The 15,013-nt window shown below is 45.2% G+C and overlaps 3 protein-coding genes across 3 annotated transcripts; 2 read left to right on the top strand and 1 right to left on the bottom strand.

Moving 5' to 3' along the window:
* Positions 1-4,398: 4,398 nt before the first annotated feature.
* LOC145419062 (histone H2A-like) lies at positions 4,399-4,758 on the bottom strand. Its single transcript, XM_080287309.1, has one exon. It carries the CDS (start codon positions 4,756-4,758, stop codon positions 4,399-4,401), a length of 360 nt encoding a protein of 119 aa, XP_080143435.1.
* Positions 4,759-11,502: 6,744 nt separating this feature from the next.
* On the top strand, positions 11,503-11,874 carry LOC145419024 (histone H2B-like). Its single transcript, XM_080287269.1, has one exon. It carries the CDS (start codon positions 11,503-11,505, stop codon positions 11,872-11,874), a length of 372 nt encoding a protein of 123 aa, XP_080143395.1.
* Positions 11,875-13,264: 1,390 nt separating this feature from the next.
* LOC145418917 (histone H2B-like) lies at positions 13,265-13,636 on the top strand. The gene has a single exon (XM_080287174.1). It carries the CDS (start codon positions 13,265-13,267, stop codon positions 13,634-13,636), a length of 372 nt encoding a protein of 123 aa, XP_080143300.1.
* The last annotated feature ends 1,377 nt before the right edge of the window (positions 13,637-15,013 follow it).

Genomic DNA, 15,013 nt, shown 5'->3' with positions numbered 1-15,013 from the left:
CTGGGATGATTGGATTCCCAGAGTAGAGGTCTCAATTAATGGGTCTATAAATAAATCCATCGGTGACACACCACATTTCATTATATATGGCACAGATAAAAAATTACCATATGAGCTCCTAGAAGGTGACAGCATGCCTATATACAATTACGATGATTACTCTAAACTCCGTTTACGTGAATTCCAGGACATTCACAAAAGAGTCAAAAAACAATTAACGATGTCCAAGGAAGAAATGACGGAGGCATTTAACAAGAAGGCAAAAGATTCACCTATCAGCTTAGGAGACATTGTTTACGGTGTCATTCATACGAGAGACAATAAATTATCCCCAAAATCTGAGGGCCCATACAGAGTAATTAACATAAAAGCAAACAAAGTTTTAATTAAGTCACTTTCAAGTGGCGAGGAGAAACAAGTTCATATTGACCATTTAAAACGAGTTTCAAGGGAATTATCACATAATTATTCAGCCTCGGATACAACCGAACAGGTGAACGTACCTCAAGAAACCAAGCAAGAACACAACAATGATTACAAAAAGAAATTAAGGTCATATACCAAACAATCGAACATAGGTGCAACTGTTCCAATCAAATCTACAGTACATCATTTACGAGAATTAAATATCGATTTAAACTCCTTCTATAAATGAAATAACAATCACCGTAACGCACATCATCACTATCATCGACCACAGCATTATAGGAAATTAATAGATTTTTTTTTTTTTTTTTTTTTTTTTGGTAGGTTACGCTGAAGGGACTTATGCTATGGATTCTCCTCTACATAGCAAGAGGATATGCACACTTAGACCCCAAACATATAGTACGACAAGGATGCCTCATAGCTCCAACGGCCACGACTACAATCGTTAAGGACATCATGAGTACTGAAATAAGTCTAGATAACTTGTATGACTTACCTACTTATCTAGACAGACTGGCGACGCCGATGCAAACTCTGGACTTCATGATAGGAAATAATGTTTCACAAGCACATAACACCAAGGAAGTGAATGAAATGGTAAAGTTAGCGAAATGGAAACTAGAACAGGCGAAGTCAACTATGCTCGTCATGATCCAAGATCTCCCATCTTATGGAACGGAGGTACTGAGCGACAGGAACAACATCACCCGTACTCGCCAAAAGTGAGGTTTGTTCGACCTGGGCGGCGCAGTTCTTGGGAACATCTTTGGATTGGCTACAGAGGATGACCTTAAAGAAATAAACAACAAATTTAATAAGATAGCTCAGGTACTAACATACCAAGATAAATTCATCACAGGACAGAACTCAGCAATGAAGACAATTGTGAAAAATCTGAAACAAGCAGAAAACATAGCTCTCGAGAGTGTAGATAAAATAAATGAATTGGAGGGAAACGTTACCCTTTTCCAGCACTTCTCCATCATCACAGAACATATTGACACGATTCTACTACAATTAGAGAACGCTAGAGATCGTTTCAAGGCGCTTATGCAAGGAATTTCGAATGCTGGTGATGGCAAGATCACAATTGACTTACTCCCAGTTTATGAGCTACGTCAGATAGTTAGTCAAGGCATACATAAACATAAATTGAAGCCGTTGTTCCGCAGTAGGGAATTTATGCAATATTACCCGTATTTAGAAGCAACACTAACACCAACATCAGTGGTAGTTCATGTACCGTTCATCACTGAAGACCTGTTCACAGTATACCAAATACACCCCTTCCCCTATAAAAATAACAACACTTTGGTCATCATCAACATCAACACAGACACCGAACTCATCATGGTCTCCAAGAGACGGGACACTGTCACTTTCGCAAGTGAGTCAACGATTGAACGAAAGTGCCGCACATCCTTACATGCTGTTCATCTTTGTCCTGCGTACATTTTCACGTTTCAGCCTACTGATACAGTCCCTTGTGAAATGGCTATCATCAGAAATGACAATATTCATCATCATTGCAACTTCACTTTTGCTCCAGATAAACTTGTACACCATCAACGCATTGGACACTCACAGTTTTTTTATTTCCCTCATAACACATCAGTTTACATAGTCTGTCCAGATATACCACCATCTCATACATCAGCATCAGGATTATACATAGCACCAGACTACTGTGCGGTATTTACATCAGCCATGTCTACTTTATCCACCATCAATCACTACGCCATTCTCAATCATACACATAAACATTTCCACCCACTGCCTGATATGAACTTAAACATGAGCACAAGTATTAAGCTGACTTCACCTAAGTTTGAAACTATGCAGCTGATCAATGAAACAATGAAGCCCTGGGAAGATTTGAGTTTGAGTATGTTCAACCCATATTATGTGTATAGCCCAGCACCTACTGTCTTTATAATCGTCTGCATTGTAGTTGCAGTACTGCTGTTCGCAATGCACAGAATGCATGCAAGAATTGCTAATTTGGAGTCATTATTTAGTGGGGGGAGAGTTAACATCAAAGTTAACCACCCTGAATGAAGTGTATATATTTTGTATATAGTATTAATTATATATATATATATATATATATATATATATATATATATATATATATAAAATACAAAGAAGAATGACCCATATATGGCAGACCAGTACCATTATCTTTAAATGAAATAATAACTCTTACCATAATCTTAATTTTAAACTATTTTTTATTCTTGCATGTATGCATTTCACTATAATAACCCAAGTACATACTGTATTACAGTTAAATAATTTACTTTAATGCATTTATTCAAATATGTATACAACTTGTTTAAAATGTAATATTACTTAATAATCACTATTTACTATGAATATTATATGTATACAATACAATTATGTTACTTTTACAATATTATGTATTTCACTTAATTAGCTTATAAGTTCATTATAATGTATATATAATGTTTATTAATATGTTAGGACTATTAACTGTCGATGGTACGCCATTTTCGCGCGGCCGAGCAGATATCAGGACTCCATATTATAGTTACAAATCATAATAGATAGATAGATAAATAGATAGATAGACAGCCCTATGTGAGCCTGGGAAAAGGAAATGAGCTTGCAAATTACACTGAGGAAAGCTGACGACAGTGGCCAGTAAGGAGATGATGCAGTTAGTTGTCAGCAGTCCAACCGTGAACAAAGCCCTAGTGATCATACACACACATACACACATACTCACACACAGGCTTCTTAAACTTTCCATCCACAAGGAACACATGTGATACGTCTCCTGTTTCACCAGAATTTAGGAGAGCTCAGAAGGAGACAAGCCATACAAGAGGCAGGTCGCAGGGAAAAGGGCTTGGCAACTTTGAGAGAGAGACAGAGAGAGCGAGACAGAGAGATAGCTAGCGGGACTGGACTCTACACTCCGCTCTATGTGAGAGACTTGTTAATATTTCCAAGACAAATAAAAATAGTCCCATACTATTCTTTACCTCTCCTGTCACTACATGACAAATGGGAAAGAAGATTATCTACTACAAGCTACTCCAAGATATAAAAACCGCTCGTCCACAAGTCTAATATATATATAACTCAACCACAAAGGAACCACAAAGTATTTTATGACATTTTCATTTTATGACAGGCCTACACCGGAGCTCGCAGTTCGATGGCTGATGATGATGATGATGATGATGATGATGATTATTATTAATCTTGATGATGATGATGATGATGATGATGAATGAATGAATGAATGGATGGATGAATAGATAGATGGTGGTGGTGGTTTTTGATTTTACAGGAACTAGTTGTTGCAATACTACTCCTAATGACGAGAGAAATGAATGAATAGTATTTTCTTAATTATTCCTCTTATTTGGGGGTGTTAAATCCACCATGGTCGTCACCACACGGATAATATATATATATATATATATATATATATATATATATATATATATACTGTTGAATACATCACCATATCCTCTGTCACTGAACGACTTTGTCCATTCCTTCGATGGTGGGAGAATAGCCATCATCATCACCTATGTTTTCATTCATCCACCCGGCCAGGCAGTTATTTAGGAGGCATAATTATACAGTACAGTATTATGTAGGTGCAGTTGGGAACGGGACAAGATGCTCTGTAGTAGTGGGAATAATATTATTATCATTATTAATCGACCTTCACTGATGTCAGTAGCTTCTTACATGCAACCGAACGTAAATATAGCCACAGACACATGCCAGCATTCAACACATACCACATTATACGCACATACATACATACAGACAGACACATACCTTACAGTATACCAACACATTCATCCATACACAAAGATGATGATGATGATGATGATGTTGGGCAAAGTCTATTCTCTCTCAAGAAACGAATGTGGCTCCTAAAGGAGCCGATGGAGGTGAAGAAGAAGAAGGATTTCTTGGAAGTGTTTACTTCTCCGTCTTCTTGGGGAGCAGCACAGCCTGGATGTTAGGCAGGACACCTCCATGGGCGATGGTGACGCCAGAGAGGAGCTTGTTGAGCTCCTCGTCATTGCAGATAGCCAACTGCAGGTGACAGGGAATGATACGAGTCTTCTTGTTGTCACGGGTTGCATTGCCAGCCAGCTCAAGCACTTCAGCTGCTAGGTACTCCATGGCTGCAGCCAAGTAGACGGGGGCACCAGCACCCACACGCTCGGCGTAATTGCCTTTACGAAGGAGACGGTGGATCCTGCCGACGGGGAACTGGAGCCCAGCCCTGCTAGATCGGGACTTGGACTTTCCCTTCACCTTGCCATGTCCGGACATGGTAGTAGCAGTAGTATCGTCTTCGTCGTCGCTGGAGTAGGAAGACCTTCAGGAGAAGACTAATGCGTCACCTGCCTTGTTGTTGTTGTTGTGGATATTCTCCCCACGACGTGGTGGGGAACGGGCAAACAAAAGAGCCCGTCGCAGAAGAGGCGAAAAAAAGCTCCAAAAATGGAGCATAGCAGGGACGACGACGTGCAGACAGGGCAAGGGCGGCAGAGGAAGGGAACGAGGCGATGGTGAAAAAACAGCCCGATGATGGAGGAGACAACGGGGCGTGAGCGGTAGACAGGGCGGCGCCGATAGAGAGGGCGCCGGCAGGCTCAGGTGGATGACCCCATACGACTCGGTGGTGTTTCGCGGCCGGCTGCTTCGATGTTAAACGGAGGGCAGAGAGGGACGAGAGCTTGATAGACAAACCGGCGCCGATGGTAGGGCGCCGAAGCTCAGGTCGAAGTCCCGAACTCTGCCCTCAACCCCCATCGGACTCGCTCCAGCTCTCCACAGCAGCAGGTGGTGGCGTGGAGGGTAGGCCCAGTCCTGGTGGACGCAAGGGGCACAACCCCGGTCAAGGTAGTATCGGAGGAATGGCGGTCGGCCATGGAAAGGGCGGACGGCCTACATCTCCTGATGGGCTGACCGGGGCACTCCCGAAGGTGGAGAGGACAGGCCCACCCCTTGGCAGGTGCGGCTGCTGTGGAGAGCTGGTCCCGCCGGGAACAGCGGTGGAGGTGTTGCCTCGGCGAGAGGTGGACTGCGAGTGGTCACCTGCCCGCGACCTTCCCTTAAATACCCGTCTTCCCGATCCGGCCCCATCCCACCCGCGAATGGGAACGAGGCAGAAGCCGGGCTGCGATCGGGCAGCAATCACACATAAGGATTTCAGCAAGCGTGTCCCCCCCATCACTTGCTGACGACGCCTAACCGGAAGCACGCGTGTCTCGACCGCTCGCTCCTTAGCTCTCACTCTGTGACTCCCTGCCTTCATCAAAGCTGCCTAACGACTTTGTCGGCATGTGCTACCCACCCACTCATCACCTCATTAAATAAACTTCACCCATTCATCACCTCATTAATAAACTTCACCCACATCATTCCTCCTACCGCTTTTCCTGTCTTCTTCTAATTTATCTGTTATTACTAACCCCTGCTCTTTTGTGAATTCGGAGATACTTCCAGGACCCCCCCACTACCTTGTTGGGGCCACGGACATAACAGTAGCCGGGGGTCCAGCTGTGCGCCTGAGAGACTCGGCCTTTTTGTTCTCCTACTTCCTTCCCATCTTGCTGGTGATAGATTGGCTAGGACTTCGGTCCTAACAATCTGGAACCACCCTGCTCTCACAAGTTTAGTGATCAGGGTAACGGCGCCAACACCTCATCCTGCACACCCATCGCACCCCGGGATCTGTGCAAAAGTGTGGTGATTGGTTTTCTTCCCCCTCTTTTTTATTAACGTCATGCGCTACACTCTCCCCCCTCTCCCCCTTGACTAACGATGGCTTTCTCAGTTAAGTTTAAATGTACCCTCCCCTCCCTGCCTTCAGACCCTGGTCAGACCTTTTTTTGCATCACCGAAACTCCCTTTGTTAACCTTTTTTCAAGTGCAAAAGACAAAATCATTAAGATCACCTTGGCCTCTCAGGCTCATCTAGATTCATATCTCTACCCCAGTAACCTGCCCAAATACTCCCAGGCTGGATATGAACTGATCTCAACTCCTGAGCTAAAAGCTGCCTGTACAATAATTGCCCGTAATGTTACCAAATATGTTCTCAGACACACCGATGATGACCTTATGACTGAACTGTCCCTGAAAAACGACATTCACGCCACCCACATTGTTTGCTTTGACAATTCAAACAACATCAAGATTCTCTGTGCTTCACCTCAAGAGGTACAGAAACTTCATTCACACGGTGTCAGAGCGTTCAATACAATCATCCCACCCAGCAACCTTAGACTCGAACAGTGGTTTGATCTTGCTCAATGCTTTAGATGTTACCAGTATGGGCATCCAACTCGATCATGCAAAAAAACTCAAATCTGCTCAAAGTGCTCTGCCCAAGGTCATTTTCATACAAACTGCACTAGCACTACTACTAAATGCATTAATTGTGGCGAAGGACATATTGCAATCGCCGGAAACTGCCCTATTAGGAAAAACCTTCTAAAGGACGTAAGGGCTAACTGCCAGCCCGCACAACATATCAACACGCCTCAATCAAACACAGCACCCCAACAAACTTCATCCACCATGTCATATGCCCAAGCCACTCAGAACTCACAGCCCCAAACTCAAGCACCCACCACTCATCCAACACACCCCAACACCACCCCTCCCAATCCATCTTCCATTTCACCCTTTCCCCCCAACGTTACCGCAGTTGTCATGTCCGCCCTAGCCCAAGCTCTGTACTCTGATGTGCCCTTTGCATCCATCATCAATGATGCTCTAGCAGCCAATAATTTGTCCACCATAATCATCCCCCCTTCATGGCACACAGCCAAGAAATCGCCTCACATCTTCACCCCCCCTTCTCAGCAAACTGGCAACACCTCCCACACCTCAGTCCCTCCCACCTCACCCCCTCCCATCCCCTCCACCTCTCATTCGTCCTTCCCCTGCACTCCCAACCCACCCACCACACCCACTCACCCTAAACCTCATCCCACTCCTGCATCCTCAAAAGCACTCCCATCTTCCCCCCCTCACCATCCCTCCCCTCCTGCTGATTCACGTCATCCTAACCAAACCACCCAGCCCCCAACCCCATCTCCCTCCACCAGCACAACCCCCAACCAACCTAACTCCATGCCCCCTCCACCTACCCCAACCACCCCCCTCACCTGCGATCGAGATCGCAGCATCTCTTGCAAACGCAAGGCGGCTGACTCTCCCGAATCCCCCTCCTCCCTCTCCCCTTCAGTTCACACACATCAATCACGCTCCAGGAAACGCAGTGCCCCCCCTCCCAAAAAGAGAACCCCATCCTTCTCCCCTGCCTCCCCCAGAAATACCACATACATAGCACATTCAGACTCAGTTCAACACGATCACCATCATGCTTAAAATCATCCAGTTTAACATTAGACACTATTACGCAAACAGGCACCTACTTACTCAACTCATTCACGAACACGACCCAGACATAATATTACTCAACAGCACTTGCACCAACAACACCAGAAAAATCAAACACTATGCTACACTACACTTCAAACCGACGAGGGTCCACACGACGGAGTTGCTATCATGATTAAAGGCACCATTAAACACGACTTCATCACGACATGGACACACAGGCAGTTGAAACACACACTACTCTTGGCCCCCTCATAGTCTCCACCACATACACCAGACCCAACACTGGCATCCCCTTCACAGACATAAACAGACTCTTCAACAACACTGCACCAACACTATTCATTTCAGACCTAAATGCACAACACGGGACATTCCAACACAGCACAACCAACAATCATGGACGACAAATGTTCACTATATACCAACACAAAAGATTAAATTTCCTAGGACCTGATTTTCTCACAACATTTACACCTAGGGGATCAGGTAAGCCAGATCTCATCTTCACCAATAGATCATTTAACATTTTTCATCACCACATCACCCCCGGCCCCATGTCTGGGTCTGATCACATCCCCATTATAATGTCCATCTCCACCAACCCGATCCTGATCCCCAGTACACCACACTATGACTACCTACACGCAGACTGGGATGCCTTTACACAAACCCTTTCAGAACAAGAATACACCACTGACTATGAGAGAAAACACCACACTGACATTGAAGAACAATGTAAACATCTACACACGTGCATACTCAACACTGCCAACATTACCATACCCACAACCACACACACACCTATTCACACATTCATACCATCAATACGTACACAACGACTCCTAGTGTGTTACCGTCGTCGGTTTGAACAAAACAAAAACAACTTAGGCCAAGTGCGGTTCGATCTATCACACCTTCGAACACATGTAATCAATAGCCTTGAATCCGACCACAATGCACACTGGCGACGCCTCATACAAACTGCACAAAAGCACAGGAAAACAAAGCCCTGGGAATTCTGGAAACACATTCGCCGACTCAAGGGCTGTAACTTACCTAGAGTTAGGAAATTAATTGTTAACAACAGAGAAATCACAGAACCCAGGGAAATCACAAACACATTTAAAAATGCATGGCAACACGTATACCACCCTAACCCTCCTCATCCTGCCGCAACACGTCACATAAGACATATAGAACAACACCTTCACACCATCCACGAACATATCACACCAGACGCAAACATACATATAAACAACTTAGACATACATAACCCCCTCACTGCTCCCATACTGGTTGAAGAAGTCAAGTCTATGCTCGTTAGAACTCCAAAGAAGACGCCGGGTGCCACAGGCATCGGACATCACATACTCAAACACCTTCCAGACACATTCATAAATGCACTTACACACTTATACAACACTGCCTTGGCATCCGGCTACTTTCCGGATACGTTTAAGACCGCGACAGCAACTCTGATCCCTAAAAAAGACAAGAAAACAACAGACCCTTTAAACTTCAGGCCCATTAGTTTACTCGAAGTGTTAGGAAAAACGTTCGAACGAATCATCAACATTAGATTACGCCAATACTTAGAAGACGAAAACCTTCTTTTCCCCAGACAGTTTGGTTTCAGACCTAGATGATCCACACAGGACGCTCTAAACACCATCACCAATTACCTACACATCAACCAAAACATCCGCAATGCATACAAGACAGCCCTTATTACTCGTGACGTAAAACGTGCATTTGACTCTGTTTGGCACGCAGGCCTGAAGTACAAAATCTGCGAACAATTCAACTTTCCCTCACTCATTAAAAAACTACTTTGCAATTTTCTAGACAACCGCACAATGCGCATTAAATTTAAAAATAATTACTCAGACTTTTTCCAGCTTCATGCAGGTGTACCTCAGGGCTCCGTCCTCGCACCCACCCTCTACACACTCTACACAAATGACATCCCCACCCCACTACATGACGATTCACTCACCATCCAATACGCAGACGACATTACTCAACTTGTACGATCAACGACAATTGACGGAATTACCAACAAAGCAACCATAGAGCTGGACCGAATTGCACGATGGGAGCAGAAGTGGCGGATTCAAGCGAATCCCTTGAAATGCACAGTAACATATTTTCGTATCAAATCAGCCAACCCCCGCCCACTTTTTCTAAATTCGCTTGATCCCGATCGCGTTCCCATTCCTATTAGGAATACTTGCACCGTACTTGGTCTTACATACGACAAAAACTTGAAATTTCATCATCACATACGAGGCAAGGCAGGCGTGACTGGCACTGCACTCACACAAATATACCGATTCCGTAGTGCAACACCGTCAACTAAATTTCATCTATATAAAGCACTGATCAGACCACTGCTCACGTATTCACCGTTAAGCCTATCTCTTTCGGCCAAAAGCAACATTCTAAATTTACAGAGAGTTAAAAACAAAGCCATACCTTGGGCACTGAGCATACGGTGGGATGATTTTATCACCAACATACACTCTCATGAACGCGCCAACATTCCACCCATCAACACTTACCTTCACCACCTACAACAAAAACAAATCACCAAACTCACCGACGTTCACACTGACTTCATCGACTTTTTCACCCGGATCACACCCCCCACACGACCTCTAGCCAACCTCTTCCACCCTGACGCAAGACCTGCACCCACCCCATTGTTTACTTAATCACCAATAGTTTATTTTACTGACCCTTTTATTAATTAACTACTTAGTTCACCCCCTGCAATTCACTTAAGACTCAAAACCACCCCTACACCTATTATCAAGATCACGGCAGCCACGTATAACCCGCCATCCTCATATCCAGCACCCCCGCCTCAGACCCTGACCCCCCATACTCCCCTTCCTCCACCCCTCCCCTTTCCTTATCCCCCTACCCAAGCCCCCTAGGGCTACAGCACCTTACCCTAACACCCGTATCCTACCATCCTATCCCAGGCTCCTGGAGCCGGAAAAATCAGATGAACCTGAGAGGCAGCCAATAAGCTAATGCTTGGCAGAGAAAGCCGTAGCGACTCACTCCTCCCTCCCTTAAGTAACAACACTGTGCACGTGCGAGACCCCCCCCTCTTCCCAACACCAAACACACGCACGTTGGGTTAAGTCCCGACACTCTTTCTCTTAGTCTAAATTCTTCCTCTCCTACTTAAAAAAAACAAAAAACAAAAAAAAAACATGCACTTTACACAATGCAACCAGGACCAGAGCTCTCAGTAAGGCCGGGAGACTAAACTAAGGCCTAGTTCCTGCAACCACGTGTCGTCGTCCTGGTTGCATAACACTCATCACATATACACAATCATTCTTTACCTTCCTTCCTTTCCCCCCCTTTTCTATACGTCATTATTATTATTATTATGCGTCCCCCACACACACCACAAAGCCAGTCAGGAGACAGGACGTGTGTGCTGGGCATTCCCAGGTCCTGTTCTCTCCACTTACTCTTTTTTAATCAGCCCAACACCACTGACCGGGCTAATGTATGGCCCGGCCTGCACTATATGTGCAGGGAATCTTTCAACAACAACGCGTCCCCCATGTCGACTCAGTCTCTCGCTCGCTCCCGCACCGTGCACATAGAAGTACCGTCTGACTTGTCAGCGACGCCATGCCACCCAAGACCTCCGGAAAGGCTGCTAAGAAGGCTGGCAAGGCCCAGAAGGCCATTGCCAAGGGAGACAAGAAGAAGAAGCGTAGGAGGAAGGAGAGCTACAGCATCTACATCTACAAAGTGCTCAAGCAGGTCCACCCTGACACCGGCGTTTCCTCCAAGGCGATGTCTATCATGAACTCTTTCGTGAATGACATCTTCGAGCGCATTCCTGCAGAGGCTTCACGCCTGGCACACAACAATAAGCGTTCAACCATCACCAGCAGGGAGATCCAGACGGCCGTCAGGCTGCTCCTCCCTGGCGAGCTAGCCAAGCACGCCGTGTCTGAGGGCACCAAGGCTGTCACCAAGTACACCTCCTCAAAGTAGATCATCATATACGAGGCAAGGCAGGCGTGGCTGGCACTGCATTAACACAAATATACCGGTTCCGCAGTGCAACATCCTCAACAAAATTTCATTTGTATAAAGCACTGATCAGACCACTGCTCATGTATTCACCGTTAAGCCTATCTCTTTCGGCCAAAACCAACATTCTAAATTTACAGAGAGTTCAAAATAAAGCCATACGTTGGGCACTGAGCATACGGTGGGATGATTTTATCACCAACATACACTCTCATGAACGCGCCAACATTCCACCCATCAACACTTACCTTCACCACCTACAACAAAAACAAATCACCAAACTCACCGACGTTCACACTGACTTCATCGACTTTTTCACCCGGATCACACCCCCCACACGACCTCTAGCCAACCTCTTCCACCCTTACGCAAGACCTGCACCCACCCCATTGTTCACTTAAGTACCACTAGTTTATTTATTATTGACCCTTTCATTAACTTAGTTCACACCCAGCAACTCATTAAGACTCAAAACCACCCCTACACCCACTATCAAGATCACGGCAGCCACGCATTCACACGCCATCCTCATATCCAGCACCCCCGCCCCAGACCCTGACCCCCCATTAAGATACTCCCCTTCCTCCACCCCTCCCCTTTCCTTATCCCTCTACCCAAGCCCCCTAGGGCTACAACACCTTACCCTAACACCCCTATCCTACCATCCTACCCGGGCTCCTGGAGCCGGAAAAATCAGATGAACCTGAGAGGCAGCCAATAAGCTAATGCTTGGCAGAGAAAGCCGTAGCGACTCACTCCTCCCTCCCTTAAGTAACAACACTGTGCACGTGCGAGACCCCCCACCCCCCTTCCCAACACCAAACACACGCACGTTGGGTTAAGCCCCGACACTCTTTCTCTTAGTCTAAATTCTTCCTCTCCTACTATTAAAAAAAAAAAAAAAAAAAAAAAAAAGCAATTTACACAATGCAACCAGGAACTTGAGCTCTCAGTAAGGCCGGGAGTTTAAACTAAGGCCTAGTTCCTGCCACCACGTGTCGTCGCCCTGGTTGCATAACACTCATCACATATACACAATCATTCTTTACTTTCCTTCCTTTCCCCCCTTTTTCTATACGTCATTATTATTATTATTATGCGTCCCCCACACACACACCACAAAGCCAGTCACGAGACAGGACGTGTGTGCTGGGCATTCCCCAGGTCCTGTCCTCCCCACTTACTGTTTTTTAATCAGTCCATACACCACTGACCGGGCTAATGTATGGCCCGGCCTGCACTATATGTGCAGGGAAACTTTAAACGAACGAACGAACGCGTCCCCCATGTCGACTCAGTCTCTCGCTCGCTCCCGCACCGTGCACATAGTACCGTCTGACTCGGCGCCGCCATGCCACCCAAGACCTCCGGAAAGGCTGCTAAGAAGGCTGGCAAGGCCCAGAAGGCCATTGCCAAGGGAGACAAGAAGAAGAAGCGTAGGAGGAAGGAGAGCTACAGCATCTACATCTACAAAGTGCTCAAGCAGGTCCACCCTGACACCGGCGTTTCCTCCAAGGCGATGTCTATCATGAACTCTTTCGTGAATGACATCTTCGAGCGCATTGCTGCAGAGGCTTCACGCCTGGCACACTACAACAAGCGTTCAACCATCACCAGCCGGGAGATCCAGACGGCCGTCAGGCTGCTCCTCCCTGGCAAGCTGGCCAAGCACGCCGTGTCTGAGGGCACCAAGGCTGTCACCAAGTACACCTCCTCAAAGTAGAGAGGTTACGCTCTTGGCCATTTCAACATTTCCGGCTCCAATCGGAGCCACAAGATTTTCGATAAAAAGGGGAAAGACAGACTTACAAATTATCCTCTCAGGAACTCGGGTTTATCGACCTTTTTTTCTCTCTCTCCCTCTCTCGCTTTCTTTTTTCCATTCATGTCTTTCTTTCTTTTCTTTTCTCCCTTCATGTCTTTCTTTATTTCTTCCTTTTCCGCAACGGTGGTTTGGGATGGGCACGTAGGCACAATCGAAATGTTTTGAACTAGGGTTGGGGGTTAAAACAATAGAGTCAAAATAAAAGAGTAAATATGGGCGTGCGCGCCTTCTTATTCATCTGGAGAACCAACAACAACAACAACAACAACAACGTACCGTCGCCCCAAGAAGTGACGGCACAGTTTCAGATTGCTTCGGTCACTCTCCACTCCCATACGTTCTATGAAAACAGTGAATATAAGGTAAACATTCCATGCCTTCATCACGTCATGCCAAATAACGTATATATTATATCGCGAAAATAATGATGTAAAATGAATAACAGGAGGCTGTGATATATTAGATGGTAACACTTAGTTATCTTTCCCGATTTGAATGAATGTGAAATGTATTAACTTCGCGCGCGGTGGCCAGTACGCCTATAACTCCCAGTCACTTTTTTTTTTTTTTTTTGTTAATAAACTCTAATGTCCTGCTCAACAGAAAATGCTTATTTGGAAGTTTTGAACTCAATGATTTGTTTATGAACCTCTGCATTTTATTACTCTTGCGAATCGATTATGCACTGAGGATATCAGACACTGACAGAAGGTAGCATTCTCCAAGGAGCTCCGACTCTGATGTACGGTAGGCTTTTTTTTTTTTTTTTTAATACTTCTTTCACCGATAGCCCTCTGTCTTATATGAAATAATCCGGAGATTTTTCTTCATGGGAAACTGGCCAAAGGTAGTGTAATAACTGCATGTCCTTGAGTGAATGTTATCTCCTTTCGTGCGTGTTGATCGAAACATTTAAAATAGCTTACTGGCTTACGCCTCCTTCCCGCTTTCTGTCGTCGTCCATGCAGACACTGGAAACGGAAATAAATGACTTGAAATTATTCCCTAGTATTTTAACGGAAATTATTTTATAACTAATAATTAATCATTTCCAGTGTTCATTGAAGTTCCCTTTTGTTCAGTCTTACGCTACCCAAAAATCACTGCCTGTTACCATGCTAGATTTGAACTCCACAAAATCATTATTCCCGACTCTCCCTGAGCGACAGTTGTGAAACATCAATTAGTTCCGTTTAGGAATTCCTATTATCGTAACTAACCAACTGCTTCCTACAATAATTTGGAAATATACAGATAACTGGTCATGGATTTATT

Source organism: Coenobita brevimanus, chromosome 117 (assembly GCF_032717465.1).
Source record: "Coenobita brevimanus isolate Jiangsu-jjx chromosome 117, ASM3271746v2, whole genome shotgun sequence".
Classification (NCBI taxonomy): Eukaryota; Metazoa; Arthropoda; class Malacostraca; order Decapoda; family Coenobitidae; genus Coenobita; species Coenobita brevimanus.
Note: the sequence above shows the minus strand (reverse complement) of the source record. Positions and strands in the feature narration are given on the sequence as shown.

Coding starts and splice junctions, on each gene's coding strand:
- LOC145419024 (XM_080287269.1), top strand. CDS start 11,503: ATGCCACCCAAGACCTCCGGAAAGGCTGCTAAGAAGGCTGGCAAGGCC.
- LOC145418917 (XM_080287174.1), top strand. CDS start 13,265: ATGCCACCCAAGACCTCCGGAAAGGCTGCTAAGAAGGCTGGCAAGGCC.
- LOC145419062 (XM_080287309.1), bottom strand. CDS start 4,758: ATGTCCGGACATGGCAAGGTGAAGGGAAAGTCCAAGTCCCGATCTAGC.